General features: G+C 36.9%; 4 protein-coding genes and 3 non-coding genes across 7 annotated transcripts; all 7 read right to left on the bottom strand.

The window, feature by feature from the left end:
- Positions 1–6,125: 6,125 nt before the first annotated feature.
- LOC110752961 (HTH-type transcriptional regulator) lies at positions 6,126–6,829 on the bottom strand. Its single transcript, XM_021953745.2, has one exon. It carries the CDS (start codon positions 6,702–6,704, stop codon positions 6,225–6,227), a length of 480 nt encoding a protein of 159 aa, XP_021809437.2. The 5' UTR covers positions 6,705–6,829; the 3' UTR covers positions 6,126–6,224.
- Positions 6,830–8,358: 1,529 nt separating this feature from the next.
- Positions 8,359–14,033, bottom strand: LOC110752953 (pentatricopeptide repeat-containing protein At2g22410, mitochondrial-like). Its single transcript, XM_088255903.1, has 6 exons — positions 12,029–14,033; positions 11,228–11,915; positions 11,043–11,144; positions 10,850–10,941; positions 10,607–10,716; positions 8,359–9,154 (listed from the first exon to the last, which is right to left on the bottom strand). Exons 1-2 carry the CDS (start codon positions 13,996–13,998, stop codon positions 11,861–11,863), a joined length of 2,025 nt encoding a protein of 674 aa, XP_088112029.1. The 5' UTR covers positions 13,999–14,033; the 3' UTR covers positions 8,359–9,154; positions 10,607–10,716; positions 10,850–10,941; positions 11,043–11,144; positions 11,228–11,860.
- A 338-nt stretch (positions 14,034–14,371) lies between these two features.
- Positions 14,372–16,931, bottom strand: LOC110752938 (CASP-like protein ARALYDRAFT_485429). The gene is made up of 3 exons (XM_021953707.2): positions 16,384–16,931; positions 14,964–15,096; positions 14,372–14,867 (listed from the first exon to the last, which is right to left on the bottom strand). The coding sequence occupies exons 1-3, from the start codon at positions 16,512–16,514 to the stop codon at positions 14,673–14,675; spliced, it is 459 nt and encodes a 152-aa protein (XP_021809399.1). The 5' UTR covers positions 16,515–16,931; the 3' UTR covers positions 14,372–14,672.
- A 2,966-nt stretch (positions 16,932–19,897) lies between these two features.
- On the bottom strand, positions 19,898–21,600 carry LOC110752931 (oxygen-evolving enhancer protein 1, chloroplastic). Its single transcript, XM_021953695.2, has 2 exons — positions 21,254–21,600; positions 19,898–20,802 (listed from the first exon to the last, which is right to left on the bottom strand). Exons 1-2 carry the CDS (start codon positions 21,494–21,496, stop codon positions 20,047–20,049), a joined length of 999 nt encoding a protein of 332 aa, XP_021809387.1. The 5' UTR covers positions 21,497–21,600; the 3' UTR covers positions 19,898–20,046.
- A 426-nt stretch (positions 21,601–22,026) lies between these two features.
- Positions 22,027–22,100, bottom strand: TRNAI-AAU (transfer RNA isoleucine (anticodon AAU)). Its single transcript has one exon. It is a non-coding gene; the product is annotated as a tRNA-Ile (tRNA).
- Positions 22,101–23,199: 1,099 nt separating this feature from the next.
- On the bottom strand, positions 23,200–23,270 carry LOC148293341 (small nucleolar RNA Z105). Its single transcript, XR_015825993.1, has one exon. It is a non-coding gene; the product is annotated as a small nucleolar RNA Z105 (small nucleolar RNA).
- Positions 23,271–23,368: 98 nt separating this feature from the next.
- Positions 23,369–23,454, bottom strand: LOC148293340 (small nucleolar RNA SNOR75). Its single transcript, XR_015825987.1, has one exon. It is a non-coding gene; the product is annotated as a small nucleolar RNA SNOR75 (small nucleolar RNA).
- Positions 23,455–25,483: the final 2,029 nt, after the last annotated feature.

Here is a 25,483-nt window from a genome sequence, read left to right as displayed (position 1 = left end):
TATATATATATATATATATATATATATATATATATAATGGTGTAGTGACTTGGCCTTATATATTTTAATGTTTCTTCCCCTTCCTTATCACGAGTGACTTGTAATATAATTGCTAATGACTCAATTACTATCTATAAATTAATAATCTATAGCTGTAATCATCCTTGGAGGGTTTAAAATACAAGCAGATGCTCATGATGGCCACCCATTTAAATATACTACTCAAATAAGCATTTTCCCATGCAATTTGAGAAAGTGATGATGAATGAATCGATCCCCCGATGCTTATCCACAAAACAATAATTATTTAAATAGATGAACTTTTCATATGAAGTTCGAGTCGTTCAAAGGATGGTAAGAAACTATAAAGAAAGGACCTCCTTTTCCACAGATTGTCAATTGCAGGAATGCAATTCTTTATCTCCGTTCGATTCAATATGCTCTCTCCTTCCTATATTCTTTTTCCTGTTTTATACTCCAAAAAATCGTCACTTTTACGTCTCACAATCAATCATCTATCTACTTCTGATTAATAATAGCAAGATGCTATGCTCTTCAACAGTGGCCTTTTTGAATAGTACTATTCCTTTTCTTTTCCGACTTTAAATTTATAACTCAATTCAAGATCCAGTTGATTAAATTTTGAAACTCATCGCAAATGAATTCGGAACTTAGGTTGATGAATTAAAAGAAGTTTCTTCTAATATATATATATATATGAATGCGAGAAAAGTTTATATTTGTGATGAGTTCAATACTTAATTATGATTGCTTTTATGGTATTTATCCTCCCGATATATATATGTGAGTCGGACTTAACTTCATCTTATTTTAGGTTGAGGTGCCATTTAATTAGTCCATGCAATCTTAAGAAATACACTTGCCTAATTATTGCCTGCGATTTGAATCCTACTTTTGGAAGATTACATTATGCATGACTTATATTTAATTTGCTCCCTTCCCCAACTAATGGGTCACATGAACTGCATCCTTATAATGCAACCAGCATTCTGGTGGGACTTATTAATTATATAGTGATTGAGATAGGCCTAACGATGATTGCAAAAGAATAAGAAATTCCTCTCGATAACTTTCTCAAACCAAAAGGAAGAAGCAAAGCAAAAGCAATAGCTAAAAGGTGTGAATTGAAAATAAAGCAACGCCAAGTACATCTTAAAACTATTTTTTTCCCCTTTTGAACTTCTTGTGCTAACACCTTTTCCTTTTGTTACTTCTTGTAAATTATGCCTTTGTCTAACTTTGAGATTCACTGCTCGAGTTAGCCACCTCTCCTATACCTTTCTTGCTTTAGATTGGGAACAGTTGTGCATCATTTTTTCATTTGCTAAGAAAAAACGCCACCATCGATCCATTCAGGATCGAATAATTATACAGAACAGTAGTTATTCAGATAGTTTTGAGAGAAAACTGACAGGAAAAACCTTGTAAAGAAGTGAGAAAATGATTGATCGTTACAATATTTGTTCCACATTTACGATTACATATGCAAGAAGTGAGTGATGAATTTACATATGCAACTTCTAAAAGATAATCAACACTAGCACTAATAACCCAATAGTAAAATGGCGAGCACAAAGCCAGTTAATTGTAAATTCAGATGTTCTAAGTTTCGAACCACCATATGTATAAAAATTATTCAAAACTCACTTTATATGTGTGATTTGCATGTGATTACATGTATTCGAAATTTTGTCTTTTAACACTTTATACATGATAACAGAATAAGTCATGATACTTTTCCTTTACATTGCTCTTGTCATTGTCTCCATCCACATCTGTTGGTGGATTCGTAATGTAGAAAAATGGGTACTGGTGGGTAGAGGCAGGAAATGGAGTACAAATTTTACAAAAATTATATAGTCCATGAATATTGTGATCAACAGCTGGATCCAAGGAATCTACTATCAAAGCAATGTGAACCGTGAATTGAAGCACACAGGGAAAAGAAAAGAGAGTGGGGACCAAAAAGCTTGAAGTTGGAAAATAATGGAGGCAAGCTAAAACAAGTAAATTGTCAAAGCTAGAAAAATGAAATTCATGCATATATATGCCTACTTACATAGAGAAGCATAGGGCTCTTTTGGATTGGAGTTAAAGTAACAAGCTTGGAATCTTCCCACTCTCAAACAAACACATAAAAAGAAGCTTTTTAGTGGAGGACAGCGATTTGAAGCCTCTATACTAAATTCCAAACCGTCCGGTTCCTTGTTCTTGGTGCAGAAGTAACATATAATGTGCTTGAGATTTTAACCAAACCTACTATTTTCCTCTGCTTTGGACTCTGATCAGTACGAGTTGCAGACTTGTATAGTGTTATTTCACCAATATGGCTAATTGTGCTTGCATATCGTCCAATTGTAATTGTTGGATGAGATCGAACTACATTATTGGTGAATAATATAGGTAAAACTAGAGAAGCTGAATCCCGTCTAGACGTGAGGTAGCCGGGCAATTAACATGCACAAGTTGCCCGACTGTCTCACATCTCGCAAAATAGAATTTCTATCTTAAACATAAATTTAAACAAATTCAAGTAGTTGGTTATAACTAATCAATATTGATTCAATTCAAAGCTTGATCAATTATTCAGAAAAGTCTACCAATTATCCGGCCACATCAACTACACGTAAGTAAAACGAGTTTTCCTCATCATCAGTTGCCTAGTTGTTTTTTCATAGAAAGATTCTTAATGGGGAAATCGAGGAGCAACAATAGGGGCACCCATACATATGCATTTAAACATTGTTAATTATAGTGTGATTAATATTCTATCTATAGTTTTACAGTACTATCTATCTATGTCACCACCATGAATGGACCAACTCACGAGAACCTGATCAGGAGGACCACCAAAGTTAATTACTTTAAATTTTTTTTTCTTTGATTTGCTGAGGACCACTTTGTTAGGTTCTGGGTAATGATGATAATTTGTTGGAATTGGTCAATGGTCCCCCAATAAACTTTGTAGAATGATGATGATTGTTCAAGCTGTTCCCCTTCTTGGGGTTTTTCTTCTCCCACTTGTATATGGTAAGTTGTATGTATTAATTGCCAATTGTTGGTGAACTTGTTTACATTTCACATTTCGTATTTAGCATAAAATTCCACTTCGTTTAATGGTATGGTACCAAATTGGAACTAATTAGTCTAAATTAGCCCGAGCTTCGTTTCTTTAAACGAAACTTACCAGACACAATAGACGAGCACGAGTATGAAATTTAATAAGTTCAATCCCAGTATTTACCAAACAATTACGAAGTCCTACTTTCATAAACAAAATAAAAGATTATATATTTGTTAGGGCAATTGTGACCTAGCCAGCTTCGTACGTAGTTACCTACCCCAGAGGATGACTTTCAATTATTGAAAATTTCAAGCCCATCTTTCTTACTAGACTTGCGTGTATGATTGATGAGTGAGCACATCAAACTTTGAAACCCTAGTGGATCCGATTGGACGAAGCATATCGTTACAGCTGTCAGCTCTGTACAAACTTACAAAGCATCCCATGCAAAAATGGTGGAGCTAGCTCACACGCAGACACCCACTCACTGTCGTGAGTGAGCTTCCTCAACTCTGCTGCTTTCAACAAACTTAGCATCCAAACAATATGGCAAACAAAACACACCCCATGAACGAGGCCAAGAGATCAAAACATGACCCATGACATATCGTTGTCTATCTGCACTCATCAATTCAACATCATGCATGGTTTTTGACAAGATATGCCAATGCCATTATGCACATTCACATTTTTCATCATCATTTCTTAACCTTTAACATCAATAGAAAATTTGGCATAAGTCCAATTATGAGGAGAGACTTTGGGTGCAATCCACGCAGAAATTGTTGTTGATCCAAATCCTTTGACTTTTGCGCCACATAAGATTATATGCCTATTTCAATTTATTGATATTTACTTTTTTATATTTTTTATTTTTTGTTCCAGTTATGCACCTAAAACATAAATAAGGTAAATTATGAATTCCTAAAACTGGTAAGTTATTGATTTGTAGGATATTAATTATCATATTTGATTTGAATTTAATTGCAAATCTATTTATTGAATTCTGAAATTTTCCCAAGGTATACCGACATCAAAATTTGTAATAAGAGTTCATAAAAACTTCATACCTCTAGTCTAGGTAGTTATACCCTCTAGCCCAGCTAATTGAACTCATATAATATCTTGGTATGGATCTTCAAACTCAACTGAGATAAAAATCCATGGAAGACATGTACGTATGTATATAAATATGAACCTCTAGAAAACTGCTTAAGAAAACTCAAGAAAAAAATACTTACCTGTAAGGCAGGTATATATATACCTATAAGGCAGGTACATATATACCTGTATGTATTAACATTATTTACCTGTATGTCAGGTACATAATTTAATGTGGGTGCTTGTCTGATCGATTTGTATAATATGTGAGTCTTTACTTTTTATTGATTAAATTGTATTTTATCTATATATTAGGAATATTATCAAGGAAAAAAAAATCAAAATTCAAAATTTGGAATTCAATTTCAAGGAAATAATGCATTAAATTTAGATTTTCAATGTGTTCTCCTTATTTACCTTAAAGGGTAAAATCGACACAACAAAAAAGTAATAAATGTCAAAGGATCTACATCTAAAACCAAAAACACGAGGACTAAACTCAATGACAGCAAATCGTTTTGGACCTAGATCTAAAAACCCCTAACATCAAACATCTAATATGTTATTGCAAAATGTTCCTTCAATTTGTTAGCTGTGAATTAGACTGTAAATTTGAACCGTTAATGTCAAATAAGTTAGTAAGAGAATATTATTCGAGATAATAAGTTTAAGTGCGTGGTTGAATAACAACGATGACGTAAGTCTGTTTGAGATAATAATACACGTTCTGCAAATCAGATTGTTAATATGAATTATATCACCCGATTCATATACCATATTTAGTATATGAAAAAAAACATAATCGATTCGAGATAACAAATACAAACTATGTTTGAAAAGTCTAGAAGAAGAGAAGGAAATTAATGTGTCATAAATCCCTAGAACACATCCATTGTACGATGATGATTGATGGTGTACTACTATAAACTACTACAGCTGTAAAGAATTTCGGTACTTCCAATCTAAATAAACCAATACCGTGTTGTTTAATTAGCAGCCTGCTTGGACCCTGGAATTAGCTTCCAAATCCAATTAATTTACGCACTTCCTCCTGCTGCTCTCACCATCCTCCTACCCTTTCCGCGTAAAAGTGACTTATTGAAAAAGCACTTTCTTTATTTCCGTTAACAATAACACACTCACAGATGAGATTGACATCAAGATATTATTCAACCCAAAGGAGAAGTCAAAAGAAACCTTGGTCCTCTCTTGTTAATAAATTAAACATCATTGTCACTTTCTTTCTCTACTTCCATCAACTTATTTAAAAGCACTTTTCAACTCACCTCACAGAATGCCTATGCATACGCAAATGGTTTTACTTTGCTGCAATTTTGTCAAAAGTACCAAAAGCACCCCAAAAGAAAGAATCCAAAACACAGTTCAAATAATCAAGTGAATTATTAAGTGCCCTTTGGTTGTTTTGATATACCACATTCTTTATTTTAGTAAATTAGAAATTTAAAAAAAAACACCTTTGACAACTACATATTTGATACGAAAACACTTTGAGAAAAATATCTTCAACTAGTGTGTCACTATTTTTCCATTTAAAAGCGCACCAGAGTGTTTTTTATTTTATTTTTATAGTATAGAGAATATATGTGAAAAACCCGAAAGAGTTAATATCTCTATTAGCTAACTATTTTTAAGGAAAATATTTCCCTTCTTAAGTAGGAGCTCCTATATTCCTGTCAATAACAGTGTAATGTGTGATAGCAATAAAAAAAAAGTAATTTGGTGAATTGTAACGTACGCATTAATATTGTTCCCAAATTTAATTGTTTGCATCTGCTCAGTCAATTTAAATCTTGGACGCCAAGTAATTTTGTCTGTATGGTTGTTTTTTCTTCCTTTTTTTTTTCATATTTCTCAAAACCAGTCAGGGGCAAAATTGTAATACAACCCCCAAATGGCTGACAGAACAAATAAAGCTCTCAAAACAAAAATACCATCCAGTAAATCTACCGACCCACTAATCACAGATCATTACAATGTATTTACACAAATACCCTTTCTTGAAATTCCCAAACTACCCCTACTCCGGAATCGCACCCAACAACGCCGCAAACCGTCTGTTTCCTCCACTACCCCTCCCCCTCCTCGACGCACCACCGGCGGGGACCACTCGCCGGCGATCCTTGACCTCCTCGCCCGAAATTATCACCGGCGACACCGAATTGCGGCGACACCCGCATTTCTCACCCCCACTCTTCATAAGAGCGGAGCTGGCTTTGACGGCCAATGCGGCCATCTCCTCCGCCTGCAATGGATGCTTGAGCCAGCTGAGTGGCAAAGCGAAGTAGAGCTGGCCCGGTTGGAGCTCCTCGTTCTCATTAACGGCCTGAACGATGTCGTCGAAGTCCATCTCGTCCGCGTTGCAGATAAAGGAGGCCGGGTTCTTTTGAAGCACGTAGGAAACCTTTACTGGGTACGGGTATTCTTGTAATTTCCCGTCTTGTAGGATCAGCTTGGCCGTGGCCACTTGGGTCGACCCGGACGAGTTGCAAATACCCATTTTGGATCGAAATCGGGTCTTGGAAGTTTCGGATTTGAGTTTGGATTCTCAGAGAGTTAAGAGAGAGAGAGAGAGAGAGAGATGAGAGAGAGACTTGAAGGAGAAGCACGGAGGGTGTGGAGAAGAGAGAGAGGGTATATATAGAGGGAGGAGGGGGGCTCGTAATTTGAACCGGGATGCCACGTCGGAATTTTGTCGTGTAGCTAAGCAATGTTTTTTTCGATAAGTGGGCAGGGCTTGGCCAAAGCCAGGCTGTAAGTTGGTGGTGACAGCTTGTGCCGATTTTGTGAGAGTTAAGAAATTCGGGTCCTTCAGAAATGACCCCCTATCATGATTATATTACGAGGTCAGGGACTAGCCTCTGTTGCATAGAGTCTAGTACTAGTAGTACTAGTTCTGTGCTATTGCATTTTTACTGTGGAAAAGGATATGACTCATGTGATATTATCTTCTGATGAGTAACAAAGAAAATATCAGTAAAATCTGCCGATTATGCTAAAGACAGTCGCTTATGCACGATTCATATCATATAAATTCAACGTCCGTGAAAACGGATGACATTCAGATATTTTTACGTATTCGAAGATTCGGGTTTATAATGTTTGCAAATCATTTTGTACTATCTTGTTTTTCGCTTTTGGTATTATTGGACCACCTATGATGGTATGGACCTGGTATTGGGAGATAGGAGTGAATGATACGACTTCAAACCAAGTGCCCACTACGCTCTGTGCTTCACTGTGTGTTGAATAGTGCAGTTTCTATAAGTAGGGGAGTGATGTGAAAAGATACTGTAAAAAGGAGGAAAAATGGTTTGCTAAACTTGGGAAGGCCTTTCAAGAAACATGGGAGACCCACCTAACCTAAGCATGATGATATTGATCTTTATCTTCATCTTGATGGTACTAATAATATTATAGACTTTATATTTTTGTACAGATATTAAGCGTATGGCTCCAATTATATTTCCCACTTTCCCCTTTGTGTTGGTGTGGGAGAGTTTTTATGATGAGATCAATATAATTTTCCTTTTCAAAGCACAAATCCAAGTGTATTGATATTAATCATCGTCCTTATTTACTAAAAATTGAAAACCAGAACATTTCTTCCCTTGGGTTTGCAAAACAGTCATTTTATATGGGTTTTGAGTATCCATCGGAAAGGAGACCAAAAAAGAGATGCTCACATCAAAAGCGATACCTACAATAATGTGTGCTTACCAAACACGTTCCAAGTGGATTTTTAACTTTTTTTTTAGTAAGATTTTTTGTTGTTGAGAGTGGCGATAGTAAGCTAAATTCACATACATTGGACATATATTATGACTCAAACTCAGAAACTTTCCTAAAGAGGAGCAATTGCTCCAAATAACTACACTTTTGGATATTTTTGCATTTTTAACCTTTCTTAGCCTTGAAGATTTTGGTCACTAAAACTTTGGGCTTGTTAGGTTTCAAGTACATGCAAATGCGCTACCTTCCTCTTTTATTTTCCCACTTCTACTTTTTTGTCTTCTTTTCGTAAACCTTGGACTCCACTACTCAAAAAGAACTTTATGCATTCTTGAAATATTAGACAAAAGGCAATACTAATCTAGAGTGACTTCTACCACTACAACACTAGAAACATTTTACATAGAACCAAAAGTAAAAGAAAGATGGCAAATGTAGTGTGTCCCTCCTATTGCACGTGAGGTCGAATTAGAGTAGTTTAAAATATCATCATTGTGAAAAGTAAAATGTAAAAGAAAGATGGATTGTAATTGTAAAACCTAGAGCCACTTTCTAATTGTCACATGATATTCACATTGCCAAGACACAAAATATCCCATTCCATAGAGATTTTTCACATGGGAGCAGTTGAGCGAGATGATAGGAGCCTTGTCACTCAAAAATCCAGAGACAAAACTGCAGGTGAAATTGGAAGAGGAAGAGGGTAATTTAACAGAGAAGAAAGAAAGAGTGAATATACAGTCGGTCGTAAAAAGAGATTGAGTGGCTGCTACACTGCAACGTCTACAAGTGGCGAATTAGGGGGAAATTGGGGCAACTCCAAGGGCAGCAGTGTCCAGAGAGGCAGAGAATGAATTAGACTGGAAGAATGAAAAGGGCCAAAATGAAGAGGAAAACGTGGGCATGGTGCTTCGCTGCAAGGCATGAGGAAGGGCACGTGGAAAAGAAGGGCCTTGGAAAGTGCAACACTCAATCAACAAGTAGCAATATTATGTGTATATTTGCAAACAATCCGACAAAGGGTGGCGTAAGCTGTTCTGGGGGGTCTGCTGGTTTGAGCCCCATCTCTGCAATCTGCATGCTCCATGTATCCCGGTGCCAAGCTTCTTCCTTTTTTTGTTTTTTTTTTTGTTTTAACTTATTCTTCAAATCCATCCAAACTCGGCCGCCCTTTACTGTTTCTATTAGCTAGCTATGCTTCAACCCACACACTTCTTCCTGCAAATTTAATTACAGTTCTACATTAATGTCCATTGTGCTATAGTAGTACCGTATACATGATAAAAATTAACAAAAAAACGATGTCCTTTTGTCCTCATCAAGATCAACATGCTATCATAACATTGCACAGTTATTATATCAATAGTTTCGCAACATAACATGTCAAAATTTTCAAAACAAGATAACATTATAAGTCCGTACATTGAAGATATATGTTTGTCATATAAATCCATTGAGAAAGGATTTCTAAGCATATTGTTACATCACCCTTTGATGAGCTAAAAGAGTGTAATTGCAGTTGAAAGTGTGGTTGGAGGATAGGGGGGAAGGTTGTAAGAAGCTATTATGACAAATCAAATTATTCATGTGCTCACAGTAATCCCTCAGACACTAGCAACACATCCAAACTAATAAATTTCTAAAGAAAAGAAGAAAATACCAGTTTGCCATGCATGTTCTATTGGACTCAATTTAATTGTCACACATTACACAGAGAGAGAGAGAGAGAAAATGATCACCAATTATGGATCCTGTTACTACCAAATAATTGAAATAACATATTCTATAGAACTGTCTCCAAGGGCTCAAACTCCCGACAATACCACACAGGCAATGGAGTTCGTGGAATGTGATGTCTTTTGTTAATTGTTTGTTAGATATGTTTATGTTTTTCATTTTAGTTAGACGAGCTCGCTAGTTGGCCCCCTTTAATGCTTAATATAATATAATACATCTAAACCCCATGCTTTGTCTGAAAGATTAGCGACTAATTGTTCTCAGTATTATTTTATAATACTTAATACATGAATGCTACTTTATAGGTTTAATTATTGACATGTCCCACATCAATTTCCTAACCCTAACCTTTCTTTCCTTGAAGCTTCTTCAGCTCTCCCATCCCCCCACAAAATTCTACAATACACGTGCATGCAGCCTTGTAGGTGCTTTCAAAAGAATGGTTTTTTCGACAAAAACAATGTCTTATCACCGATGACTTTTCTGCCATCTATTGGGCTCTGCTTTCATTTGGGCTTAGCCCAGATGTATGTGCACTTAATTTTGTGATAATAAACTATTGCTTATGAATTATCGGGGATACTTCCATTCCATGCATGAATAAATCTGATTCATTAATGAGTATGAATTTCAAACTATCTTATTTTATTTTTGGCTTCGACGTTTTTCTCTTGTTTGCTAAATCAATTATATTTGATGCAGACATGTTGGCAACACAAACAATGAACCCTACCAACCGGATAAAAGCAAATCCTACTCAATTATGTGTGGATTATGAATTCAGACAAACCCTTGAAAAGAATCCGATCTAACTAATACTAAACCACAGTTGTTAGATTTGAAAAACTTTTAAAGGCCGGACAACATATCGCTTTAGTATATATTTTTATCATTGCAGAATTTGATAATAATAAAGTTGGCCAATGTCATTACCATGAAAGTTCTTCGATCCAGAGCACTTTATCCATGCATGGTTGTCAAGGCCCCACCTCTTATAGCCGCTCAAGATTTGGGAAGACCTCCCTTCCATGGTCAAATTGGTTCTGCATTATCAAAGGGTTGAATGCTAAATAATACACAAATTTTGAACAGATACAAGGAATTTTTGTCCCCTATCCCTCGTATTTATTCGACAAGACAACTGACACCATTAAAAATATAACAAAAAGGAGATACCTTGGATTGGATGTGCCCTTCCTTCTTCTTTCCTTGGTTGGCTCAGTATGATTTGGTAAGATTGTACTTTGGATTTTCTTTTGACTATATAGCTGCAGAGAAAAAGATTGGATAATGCCCAATAATCCAAAAGTTTCTCTTAATAAATTGACACACAATTTGACAGAAGGAAAAGGAACAAATATATACTTACTTTGCATTCGATAATATTGAATAAAACTTATAAGGAAGTTCTAGTTGTTCCCATCCGTCTGCAGCCGCTGCACAACCTATGAGCTGCAGCTTGACTGAAGCTCTGAACATATAAAAAGGAAAACAGATTATTCATTCGTCAAGAAAAAAGTAGTGAAAAGAAGCGCTCGCAACTGGTTTTGTGACCTGCAAGTTGGTTGTGGTCATCCTTCCAAGTTTTGTTACGCACTCATAGTTTTCAATGTGCCTTTTCACATTTGTTGAATTCGTCTTCTAACATTATTGGTGATGACCATGATGCATCACTTAGTATCAGGTTCTTGTGGCATGTTTTCCATGTTAATGATTCTTTTCCTGAGCTAGAAATAGTCTGAATTCAGTTGCTCAAGCTCTGTTCTGTAATCTTAATTCCACACTGGCATAGGTTAAAGGGAACGAGGAGGCAAGCCTCCCCATCTTCTGCATATCTTGATCATCCGACATGGCATGAATCACAGAACATCCTGAAAGGAAGAAACCAGCTTGTAGAATATATTTCTTCTTGTTACATAACACATGTCCTACTCAGTTGAAGTAGGATATTCATTAGTTCTGTGATAATTTTAATTGCATAAGATCAGCTGCAACTTAATATCTTGGCACATTTACTGTTCACACACTCAACTTAAGAACCCCAAGGATTGAATTTCCACTTTTATACAGTCAGTCAGTAACTAAAAACTAGACCAACATCTTTTCACGTCGGTCGGGAGTAGCTAATCACTTGACCATTTAGACTATACGAAGAAATCTTCAACTTGATTTCCAAAAGCAAAGTAGTTAATGCGAGTTTCTCCCCAATGATTTTGGTACAAAAAACACAAGCAGTCGATGCCTGTTTGCAAGTCATTAAAAAGTGTAATAAATATCAGAGGGTTTAAGGGTTTTAACTTACTGATACAGCAGCACTACAATTACTCTATATCCAAAAATGTACTTGGAGCATACCCAGTAGACTTTAGATGATCTGTTAATTGATCAAGCATGGAGTATATACTGCTTGAAGTTTCATGTCTCTTGTCATCAACCATAAATTCATAAACACAGCCATCAATTTCAATGGAGCTCACTGCTCTACTCTTTATGACTCCACCATCTTTTATTAGTTTCCTGATCTTCTTAACATCTTCCCATCTGTGAGCTTCACCAAATATGTTCGAGAGAAGTACATAAAGCCCAGAACCATGTCCTTCCAACTCTAAAAGCTGCTTCAGAATTTGTTTGCCTAAATCTACATTTCCATGGATCCTACAAGCACCAAGCAAAGCACCCCAAATAACAATATCGGGCTTCATTGGCATTCCTATTAACAGCCTAATTGCTTCTTCCAAAAACCCCCCTCGCCCCAGCAGATCAACCATACAAGCATAGTGCTCAATTTCAGGTGATATTCTGTAAATAGACTCCATTCTTTCAAAGTAATATCGCCCCATGTCTAGAAGACCGCTGTGACTACAAGCAGAAAGCAATCCAGTGAAGGTGATCTCATCGGGCCAGATTCCACCTGCTTGCATCTGTTTGAATATCCTAATTGCTTCGAATCCACAACCGTGCAGTGCAAGGGCCCCAATGATAACGTTCCATGATACTACATTCTTTTCTGGTATCTGAGTAAAGAGGTCCATGGCGATTCCAACAGCACCACATTTTGCATACATGTCTATAAGGGAATTAAAAAGAGTTACACTGGGTGCGACATTGCTGTTGCAAATGTAACTGTGGGTTTTCTTTCCAATGACCAAATCACCAATTTGACTACAGGCTGAAAGGATGAAAACCAAGGTAGCTTCATCAGGCAACGCACCAGAATTAAGCATTCTTTGGAAGAGATCCAAGGCAGCCCTGCATTGGCCTTCTCGGACATAATATGAAATCATTGAATTCCACGAAACCACATTTTTCAGTGGCATCTGATCAAAAAATTCCTGGGCAAATTCAATGAGCCCATGTTTAGCATATGCACTAACCATTGACGTCCATGAAACCACATTTTTGTGAGTCATTCGATAAAAAATCGTTTGTGCCAAGTGCAAATGGCCACACTTAGCATACATATCCAGAAGAGCATTTCTCAGAATTTGATCAACTTCAATCCCACTAACCTCAATATAAAGATGCACATACCGTCCCAATTCTAAATCACAAGACTGTGAACAAACAGAAAGTAAATTAACCAAGGTAAACTTATCAGGCCCAACCCCTAAATCTCTCATCTCCCTAAACAATAAAAAAGCTCCCTTGCATGAACCCATTCTAGCATACCCGCCTATCATCGAATTCCACGAAACCAGACTCCTCTCGGACATATCGTCAAACACATTCCGAGCGCTCCGGATAGACCCACAAACACCGTAGACATTAATAAGAGCATTTTGCACGCAAACTTGAGACCCAATTCCTCTTTTAATCGCCTGACCATGAACAACCACAGATTCCCAATACGCAGACTGCCCAGCACAAACCTTAAGAACAAAGGGTAACGTAAACTCGTTCGGCGAATGCCCTGAACGAACCATTTGGCAGTACAGCGAGAAAGCCTTAAATGGGTCATCACTATTTGAGTAGCCCCTTATGAGACTATTGTACATAAACTTATTGGGTTCATGAACATGGTCGAACAAAAGCTGAGCGTAGTGGAGGTTGCCGGCGTGGTTGACGGAGCAGAAGGAGATGAATTTTCCGAGGGTGAGGTTTTCATTGGTGAGGCTATGGAGGATGATTTGGGCGTGGAGTTGCTTGAGTTCTCTCATGGAGGAGCATTGCTCTAGGAGGTGGTGCAGGGTTTGGTGCGTGGGGCTCTTGAAATTTTGGGTGAAATTCGTGGGATTTTGAGGGACAGTGGTGTGCAGAGAGTGATGGTGAAAGAGAGGGTTTTTGAGGCGGGAAACAACGGTCGGGCATTTGGCGGTGAAGGACATGGCGGTTGGGCATTTGGTTTTGAGGGAATGGTAGATGTAACGGTTTTTTGAAATTATATATACCATGTTATTAGAAATATAAAGGTTTTGGGGGTGCCATTTGGTTTGGACTAATGGTTATTTATTTATTTATTTAATCATAGATATTGTTTTGTCAATCCGTCATTTAACTGTAAATTTGAATCATTAATCATGTGAATTTTAATTTTAATGTGTGATTTTAAATTGATAGTTTGTGATACGGTGATGCAATGCCACATAAACAGTAGGTTCTAAACACAATGACCATATAATAAGGCATGTATCAAGCATTTTCTTGCTTTTCCATAAAACATAAATCATGTCAATCAAATCCTCTAAGGCAGGCAGGAACTAATGCTGAAATATGTAACACTTCTTGCCAAAATAGTTACACAAGGTAGGAATTTGCACGTATGAAGATTTGAGAAGTAGGGTTTCAGGTATAAATGTTATATACAAGCAAACCAAAAAAAGGTGAGTTTTTTTCCCTTCTATTTGTTCAATAAAATACAATTCAATAGAATAACTTTGAAAATCTTTAAGCTTCATCTCACAACGACCCCATTTGTTTCTCCCAAAATTTATGCACTTGACATAACTCTTTTAATCTTGGCAGAGTTCATTTGCCGTATACCACAACAGCCACCGGATCATTACAAAGAAGGAAGAAGCCAAAGATTGAACAGAGCGGAACCGAGTGAAAGGAACCAAGAAAGGAAAGCCATTGCAGCGGATAACTGATATCTAGTACATAACTTTGCCGGGCAGTACGATTTACCGGAATCAAGTAGGAAATTTGTTGTACTAGCTGTCGAGCAGGCTGCAGCGAGTGAGAGATACGATAAGGCCTGTGATAAAATGAACAAACATTTGTTTTACACTTGGGAGAAGGAAGAAACTGCAAAGTTCTTCATGAAATAAACAAATTTATGAAAGCCACATACCAAGTCTCCTAGAATGATGATTATAAGTATTCTTGGTTGACGAGGCAAACATTTAACAAAGACAGAGTAGGCATCCACTATCACCAAAGTCATGCCCCATGGAACTACCAAACCCATTACTGTCACCAAATAACTGCAGCATCAACAAAGCAATGTAAGGGTTACTAAGATTAATAGAAGAATTTCTGATGACCAAGAGTACTTTCATCTCCTACATCGTTGCATACTTGAATTAATGAGACAGAAAATCTCTGATAATGGCTTACAGACAATTCAAAATAGCGCTATGTAATCCTTGCATTCCATTGATTTTACAGCTTAGCAAAGAGAAAAACCAACAATGTTGTCCCAAGTGTCTTTTGGCTTTGTTTGGCTTTAAGGGTGGACAATTTCTTAAACCTCAAATTCCAGCCCTACCCAAGAAGCCTCTTTCAGAGACGGCAATATTTAACAGGTTCCAGAACCCACTCAACACCAATAGAGAGGCTATTGATCAGGAGTAGGTCAAGAAAATGGGAATCAATACAAGTACAAACATGGTTAGACTTCTTTGGAAATATTATTAGTTTAGATCCTAGAACTTGATTCACAAAGACTAAATTAATGAATTTAGAAACATCAATGCCACAGATATGCAAATTAGCCTTGCGGGAAAAAAGTCAACTAAGAGCAGTTGAAACTACATGAATTTCAATTTGGCGATATTTTTTCCTTCAGGAAAAAAAGCTCAGGTTACAATTTCAGAGTAGTAAAATTGGACTACATTCTCCCATTTTCTCTTTCTTTCTATTTCCCAAACACATTAGTATACATGGTTTAGAAAAAAAATCAAGCCCCCAATTTTAGCAAATGTTGTCTCAGACATATATGCCTAAAGCTGTAGAAAGGATGTTATAGCTAATGAAATCTTATTGCATTATCATGAAAGTTAACACTTCAAAGTTTGAAGGCTGAGAGATTTGGCTTCCCACTGTCTGTAAACCAGATTTCACATCTTAAGGGACACACAACCAGATAATTATATGTTAATGATCAACAATGTTCTAACCAGAATTCAAAGCTGTTGAAAACCGAAAATGACACAATCTAACTTTGATTCAAACGTATACACACAAAGTAAACCTTCCCATGTCCATATTATCTAGTCAAAATTTTCGAAATTCAATACAAGACACCTTCTTCTCTACAATAATTATCAAAATATTTGCTTGCTTGCTAGTTGCTCAAAAAGTCAAAATTCAGAGAGAATAAACCAAAACCAATCATCTGGACAGTTTCCAATAGCGCACCAAGGTAACAAAAAATAATTTCCATCAAATTCAAAAACAAAGATATGGGTGCTGAAGAACAAGATAGGATCACAAAAGGGTTGGATGAAATTCAACTAAAAAAAGCCAAAGTTGAAGAATTTTGAAACTACCAGAAAGCTGTGTAGCTGTAGAACTGGATGTCCAAGCACATGAAGAGAAGGGAGGCAGTGGAGAAGATGGTCTGGCCGAAGCGCAGAGCCAAGCTGGCACTGGTGCCCAATGACCCTGGCAATTCGTCCATGCTTGCATGCAGCAGCAGCAGCCTTCTCTACAAGGACCCTTCATGGTAATTCAAGATCAATTCTCAGTCTCAGCCACATGACCAAATTCTTATTGTCAATTGAAGAGAGATTGGGAAATGAACAAAATGGATGTGAGAAAATGAAATCCGAGCTAATTGAGGGAAACGGGAATTGGGTTTTGAGAGAAGAAAAAGACTCGTGGAAGAGTTGGAAAAATGGCAACGACTATATGAATCGTTTTGGTGAATTGTGAAGGAAAAGGTTTGCTTTTAAGAATAGAAAAAATGAAAAATAGTGAAAGAAAGGGACGTAAGGGGTACGCAGCTTTGGGTGGGTTTTGGCTTTGGCTTTGGCATCTTCTTCCTCTTGAGGGCATAATGGTTATGTTCTTCTCCGGCAGGATGGGTTGGGTTGGGTGTGTGGTATTAGCAAAATGCCAATAATTTCAAGCACCTTATCATAAGTTATATACTTTTTAAATAAAAAAGATACAAGCGATAATCTAAACTATAAAAAGAGGGAGTTTCTCACACTCACTACCAAGATGCCATAAGAATTCGAATATGAGACCACTTGTCTATATGTTAAAATCCTTTTCCATTGGGTTAGATCTTGTTGGCTATTTCTTCTCTTTTCTTTTTGACTATCCAAGGCCTTTTGGACCAATAATTGTATTGAATAAGATAAATGGACATTGAATTTCCTACAAAATGTCTTTGTTTTTGGTAATTAATTTCCCACTAATTCTAAAATTTGTATCACCATCTTATTCATTTCATGTCACTTGAACTAAAATTCATAGACTAATTCATATCATATTTGAAATATTTAAAGCAATTGCCAATTTGTACTACGTATCTAAAACCACATATTTAATAGAGCTTGGATAATAAAGAGTGGGATCTCAAATGGTCCTCACCGTGCTCCTAAATGGTCTTGGATTCAAGCCCCTATAGTACCCATGTGTGTGAGTTTCCCCGTCTCCCTTCCTAACTTTGGAGGGAAAAAAGGGGATCTCTAACATTATTCAACTAAGAATAGTAATAAGGTAAAAGCCTTGGAAATGCATAATTTTTCTTTTTGATAAGGTGTAAATAATTATATGAATTACTAAAATGACAAAAATTAGGATTGATGAGAAAAAAAACGGATGAATCACACTTTATGGTCTCACCTTTTTTTTTTTTTGTGTGGAGAAATTATGGGATTGCATTCATAGTTCAGCCAAAAAAATCACTAACCACAAAGGGCCATACTAGCCACAGAGGGCCATTACAATAATGAAGCAATCTAACATCAAAATTAAGACAATATGAGGCTTCTCCACTAACGATCACGCATGGTCGAAGAAACTCTAGCATAGACATCCCAACTAAGAGTACAAATTTAGAATAACCAAAAAGAGATAAAGCTTGAAAAAACCAAGCCATAACAATACAAATATAACTCTCACAAGGGAGATGTCAAAAGCTCTCACAATGGAGAAGTAAAAAACTCTCATAAAAGAAGATGTGAAAATTATGTAGAAAACCCAAAGAGTAAACACGAAGAAACAACAAAAAGGTTGGTAATGGAGATCTGACACCGAAATGCAGGTGGAGATCCGACGCTGAGATGCATATGCCTGTGAAGAGTAGAGGAAAATCATTATAAAACGAAGACAAATAGGGGAAACCTTCTGTCTCTGAAAATGGTGGAAAAGAAGATAAGGGAGGAAGAGAGGGGAGGAAGAACAAAGGCTTCCCCCTCAAAGTGAAAACGGTTGTAGAGTGTTTTTTGGGAGAGAGGGGGCTAGGGTTTTCGTCTTCAAAATTATAAGTTTAGATTAATCTTTTATGGTCTCAGCTCTAAACATTCAACTAAGAGATATTCTTGTTGAACTACCAACTTCTTCTTCTTCTTTTTTCTCATTACCTTCTGTTTGGATGAGGGAAAATAACTCGGAATGTAGCTAAAAGTCGGAAATTTAAGTGGAGAAATTGACAATTTCTTTGTTTGGAAACTTAAGTGCGGAATTTATTAAATGGCGTGCGGAAAAAATTGTAGAAATTTGAGCATCAAAATCCCGAGTTTAATTTCCACCAAAATAGGCGTAATTTCACAATTTCCAAAGTACCATGTACAAAATTCAACATACATAAATCCAAACACTGAAATCTTCAATTGCCAAAAATTAAAATGATGAAAATCTAAATTCTATCATTTTAGAATTCTATGTAATTTTCAATTCTTTCATCTAAATGATGGAAATCCCCTAATTCATTTGGTGTAATGCTACTTTTTAATTCCTAAGTTTCAATTATTAGAGATGCATAAGTACTTGAATTTATTTAATACATAGGATATAGGGTCTACTCTTAAGGTTTTGTATTCGAGCAAGAAAACCAATTGTGAATGTTTTTCTAGTTAAAGAAAAGTATGAGCATTATTTTGAAAAGTCTTTGTAACTTTTGTCCATCCACGTTTTTGACAAAACCACATCAATTTTCCTAATAGGTTTTATTATAAAATTCAGATAAAAAAACCCATATGTATAATTTAATATAGCTACGAAATATTTAAATAAACAAATGCCAGCCGCTTTGCATCTCTCAAACTATCTCGTATAAAATTGTTTCTCGTATGTCAAGGCTCAATGCCTAACCATTGGTCTCTTTCATAGTAGGACTCCGAGTTCTTTCAGTTGAGAGTTTAAAATTAAATACTGGTGATACATAACTTTCAAGTGTTGCCTTGCCACACACACACATATTATATATATATATATATAATGATCATCGCACATTTGAAAAAGTGGGTCATTGTAGTTCCACTTTCTTAATATCTTGACAATTGTTCAGAGAATATTACACAGTAATATGGATAATATCACATGCCACTCAGTCCAAATATCTAATTTGTGTGGTTCACTATCCATATAAAAGGATATGAGAAAGCAAATTAGCTACAGTGAAAGAAACATCATGAACAGCAGCGGCGGAGTTAGGATTCTTAATATGGAGGGGCCAAAATTTCAAAATCACTTCCAGATAGGTTTTTCATCTTCAACTGAAAGGGCCAGCACTAATCTAATTGCAATAATTGTATTGCTATATCATATATTTTATAATATATTACAAGAGACTGAAAATTAAATGGGGTGTGGCTCCGGCCCTAAACAGGACGAACCTTATTTGAATGGCCATGCTTTTGTTTAGTTTTTTCTTTTTCTTTTTCCATGGAAACCTACTAGATCCCAAGCCAAACCCATCTCAAATATTCATACTACAACCCATTTGATTAATAATTTTGATCAGAATTTTCGGGCTCAACTTTGTGATCGTTGAAGCTGTGGAGGTTTGGAATAACTGAGAGATTTTCATAATAATAGGGCATGATAATATACAAGAAAGATAATGATCTCAATGATCTGAGTGCATGTCCAATTGGGTTACAAAGAAAGTTCGGCAGACCTTCACTTTTATAGCAAAATCTGAAACCCAGAATGAGTAAGTACATCAATACATACAGGAAATTTAATAAGAGGCCTACTCAATCAAGCTGAGCATACCAGACTCCCTGGATTTTGACATCCTTTGGAGTCTTTGCTCCCAAATCAGTATCAGATGGCTGGATGCTCTCAAACACTCCAATCAACTCTCCACTCTCAGGCTTGGTCTTGGTCACACTCAGTGTGATCTTCCCTTTTGATGAAGCAGTATTCTTGATGTTCTCCTTGGCCAACTCCTCCTCATCTCCTCTGCCTCCTGCTGGCAATGCAATGGCATTGTCATAACCAGTGGAGCCTCCTCTTCCCTTTGGGTCCAAGAAAGAAGAACCGCGGTACGATGGTACTAGAAACTCCCCTCCAAAGTTTTCGGGTTTGCCCGAGGCTACAAGCTGTTTGATGGTGAAGAGGAAAGGGACACGCTCGCCTCCGGGGAGCTGGACTGTGACTGCAGCATAGTCAATCCCATCTTTCTCCTCAAACTTGAGAGCGCCATCTGGGGACACTTCAAAAGGCCCTTCGATCTCATCGAGGGTGTAGGTTAGACGGGTCATCAGCTTGGTGTTTTGGAACTCTGGTGGAGCATTCTTGTTCACACTGTCTGCCTTGACAGTGAAGGATGTGGGCTCTAGGCAGAACTTCTTGGCAGTGTACTTGCCCGGCTTGAAGGCGAAGGCTTCTGACCCTCCATCAATGGTTGGGCATTGGTTTGCAGTTCCTGTCCCCTTCACTTCCAAGTATGTCTTGCTCTGGATTTCATCAAAGGTCAGCCTCTTTGGAACTCCCTCTGCACCTGCTCCCTGGAAACACAAGTGGTGGCCAACAAGGATAAAATGTTAATCACCATTCATCACCACCAGAATTGAAATGAAATCTAACAACTACAGTTACATTATGTTGTCAAACTGTCGATCTAAATTGCTAATGTGAGATCCATCGCGTATAACGATATAAAATCCGATGATTATATTGTCAGATTGTGAATCTAAACTTATCATATCAGATCGACTTATGCCCAAATGATGTCCCATTCAAAGTGTCATTCTAGCAACATAACTAATATCTAGCATGCCACAGAGAACATCTGAAACCTTTGCATAGACAACAGGTACCACAAACTAATTATATCCCTCTAAACCATAGAAAGTTCATACCCTATACACATACATAATAAAGATAATAAAATTCATCATTGTTCTTCTTTTATACAGTTCTAAGCACATGAAGCAAGAAGCTAATTAAGCAGCATACCGAGACGACGAGGGCAGAAGTAGCAAGAGCAAAGCCAGCAATCTTAGAGGCATCAACACACTTGTGAGCAAAGTCCTTGAGATCAGACTGCAGAGAGCAAGTGAGCCTAGCAGAGGCAGTTGGTTCCAAGCCAAAGGCCTTGGAGACATTCTGGGAGGACCTGAGCTGAAGGCTGGTCCTTGACGGCGCGCCCACCTTGGTGGGCTGCATGAGCGTAGCAGCTGCTTGGAGTGAGGCTGCCATGGTTGGTGTTGTTTTGCAGTTCCAATGTGATCTCTGTGTTCGAAACAGAGTATTTGGAAGTGTTTTTGTGTGGCAATTGGGGAGTTATTTGGTGGGCTTTGGAGTGAGTTGGATAATGGATAGGATAAGGCTTGCTCTCTCATTGGTTGAATGAAGGTAATGAGTTTAGATGTTTTGTTTGCCAAGTGGCAAAGTTTCTTGTTTGGGATAAAGATACTGGTGGTCAGATGAGCATGGTCATATCCTTTCCCTCCTACTCCACATATTATCATAGTTTCATTTTGTCTACAATGTAGACTTTTGCAATGAAGGAGAATGTGACATTAATCATTCAGAAAACCAGAAAAAGAAAGAAAAGTGATTAAAAAAAAAAATTGAAAGCAGCCGGTTTCGAACCTGCAACTCAGAGTTGAAAAGGCTCGCTTAAACCAACTCAGCTAAATAATAATATCATTCCCAATCAGAGATAAAGGCGTTTTTATAACAGTAAAAGCAGCGGACATGTAGGAAGCAAAAAATTGTTAAAAAGTTGGCCCATGCGGGTCTCGAACCTGCGACCTTCGCGTTATTAGCACGACGCTCTAACCAGCTGAGCTAATAGGCCTTGATGACAATTACTTTCCATTGTAGCTATTAATAGATCTCTTGTACAGTAATTGGCCTTGAGTAACAAAAATCTTCCTCTGCTCATGCAAATAGTAAAGTTGTATTCTGTAGTTCTGTATAGACTTGAGAGCTTGCTTTAGACAATTTCACTCTTCCTCAACACATATGAAAGCTAGAGAGAACAGAGAAGTCAATTCAACTGGGTAATCTAGCTCATGGTACAAGTAATTGTTTGGGGTTTTCTTTTCTTTTTTATGAACAAAAGTATATGGGGAGGGGAGGGTACCCCGTTGGGATCCTTACCAACTCAACAAATCCTCATTGGCAATTGTTTGGGGTTTTTTCACATTCTCAAAAGAATGGATCTTTCAATTTTAGCTTAGTTTCTTGAAGTTTCATTCATCCAAGCTATGTCATTTGAGATCATCCACAGCATTTTAGCTCAACTCCTAAGTTTCAGAAACCCAGGATCAATCATGATGCACCTTTGAGATTTGAGATCATCCCTAAAACCTATTTGAATCCAATTCAACCTCTGTTTAAAATTATTTTGTTAAGTCTCAGGGATCCAAAAAATGCTAACACCCTTTTGGTGAACCTTGCACCAACAATTAATTTCCGCTTCATCACATCAGCTTAATTTCTTAAGTGGTCTAAAATAAATTATTAATCTACTTTATTTTATAGTAGCAATCAGAATCATCACATTCAGAATAATTGACAGTTTCAGCCGAACTTCTTGTATCCATATTGCATTGGTACTGATTGTTAACAGATCATAGATTCAGAAACAATAACACTGAAAAACAAAAAACCAAAAACCAAAACCAGAGAGAGAAAGAGAGAGAAGCTCAAAAGTGCTTGAAACAAAATCATCGGTGCTCCTCAATGTACACATGAGAGTGATACTGAGTTTATCATCATCGCTACATCATCCTTCTCTCTCTATACTTGAGGAACACCAAAACCCAGTTCCCACAAAGAAAAAAACAAAAATTTGTCATTTTCAAAGAGGAAATCGAAAGCTTTATATATCGAAATCACACGAAAACAAGTTTTGAATTCAGAAGGGAAATTAGAATTTGATGAGCAGGCATTCAGTATGAGTAGGAGGTAAGTAAATTCATCAAAAATGAATATCAGATGATACACATCATCACCATGCCTGCCTTGAAATCGTCAAAACAAAATAATCTAAACGAACACAGAAAATATTTATTTAGAAAAAAGGAAGAAAGATGGAAAAGAAAGGTAAATTGGGCATTATTCTCTCAGACAAATGCCTCGTTTTGTCGTCACGATTTTATATATGAATGGATCGGACTCGTCATCATTGTTGTTCATCACCGAGAATACCCAACACACACTTCGAAAACTCAGATTTCAGAATCAAAATAAAAATAAAACAAAGGGAGGAAGATATTATGAGAATAAAAAAGCAAACATCTATGAAAAATCAAAGCAGAATGATTATAGCCTATGACTGCGACGACGCAGAGCAAAAGAAAGAGCAACACGGAAGAGCGAATTGGAGAAAGTTGATTTCGACTTGCGATGGTCTCCGTTACTCAATTCGTGTGTTGCTTTTATAGGCCTCAGTGAGACTGTTTAGGGTTAGGGTTTTGGGTTTTCGCGGTGCTGGAATTTACGAATATGCCATCCTTGACAGAACGCAACCATGGGCCCTAGCTTTGAAGTCTAAACTTGTACGTATGGGCTAATAAATTTTGGGCCTTGCCGGCCTTTAGGCGCGTCAAGTAAATCCTCTGCCTGTAAATAATATATAAACCCAAATACATAAACAACAGAAAGAAAATCACATTTTTAACCGGTTTTATATGAATGCGGTTTTACAATAGTTGTTGAATCCAAAAAAATGTTGAGAAATTCTTAACCTGAACTGTCTTGCAATTTTTTGACAAAATGGAATTCTAAACTGAACGGAGTGGGATTTGAACTCGAGTGTATGAGATCAGGCACACTATTCAGCTAACTGGCTTAATTCACATATGCAATGCCCCTAGTATTCGTATATATACTTTCTCCTGTCCCTCATGTCCAAAGAACCCGTTGGTCCAAGCCAATCCCAAATTATGTAAAATTCAACTTGGATGGTTCTTGGTATCCTGGCATGATGAAGGGCAGCATTGGCATTGTGTCTCGTAATTCCTCTGGTGAATGGTGTGGAGGTCTTGCTTCCCCACTTTTATGTGTCTCAAGGGGGGTGTATTCAATTGAGATTTTAAAAGACTATTTAGGGATAAAAAGGTCTAGTGGATTTAACTAGAATATAATGACTTATAGGATTTTATTTATGGATTTATATAATAAAGATTTTTTACTTAAGAAATTTAAAGATTTCTATAATAGGATTTATAAGATTTGAAAGGACCACATGGATTTTTCTGGATTCAACATAAGATTTTTTTTGAAGAAAAATAGACCCATAAAAATTAAAAGTTAATATTATTTCATTGTTTGTATGTCTTTCTCAATACAAAAATAGGAAATAATATTATTTCATCAACTTCTGAACTCTTGCTGCCCCGTCCCAGCATCCCACGCTAACATACAGGTTTGCCAATTGCACATGGGTAGAACCACACTTTGAATATGTACTGCGCATCTTTGACATCCCCAAGATAAATTATCTTTGCCTTCCAAGATACATTACCTAGTTGTAGTTCTTTCATTAACTAGGTTTTGTCTCTGGTGCCTTTTCAGGGTCCAATTTGCTTAAATTTATGAAGGGCATTCTTGATTATGAAACAACTAAGCAATACTTTTAAAGTGCTCTTAAAGATTTCTTTAGTTGACTTCAACTTTTATGGCTTATTAGTTTGTGACTGTGGGTAGTGACTTGTTTATTGAGATGACAACCCTATCACTAATTGCTGGCAAAGAGCACTTCTGCCATGCCCAAGAGCTCCACTGCCTGTGCAAGCACTCATAATACTTGCATACGTAAAATCATTGGGTTTTGAAGAATGCCTTATCTCACTGAAAAACTGCACACACACATCAACCTGCCACTCTTGTGCAAACCCTGAAATAATGGATGTACACGACACCACATTTCTCACAGGCATTTCATCAAACACCCTATAGGCAGTCTGTAACTCACTGGATGTACCTTAAAACTTACCAAAGATCTTCCAATATACACATTGGCAACAGAGCTCATTAATGGTGCAATTAGTTCTGCACCAGCACCAATCTGCTAGCTTTAGGAGAATTTTCAAAACCCAAATTATGCATTTTTGTTTTAGTTTTAACAACTGTTATTGACAATCTAAAAAAATCATCCTGCATTTCAAGGTTTTTGATTAGATTAGATTTGACATGTATATTGATCAAGTGGTTGTGCAATTGTAGAAAGCC

This window comes from Prunus avium, chromosome 7 (genome assembly GCF_965620075.1).
Source record: "Prunus avium chromosome 7, drPruAviu1.hap1.1, whole genome shotgun sequence".
Lineage (NCBI taxonomy): Eukaryota > Viridiplantae > Streptophyta > Magnoliopsida > Rosales > Rosaceae > Prunus > Prunus avium.
The sequence above is the reverse complement of the archived record's forward strand: the minus strand, read 5'-3'. Positions and strand labels throughout refer to the sequence as shown.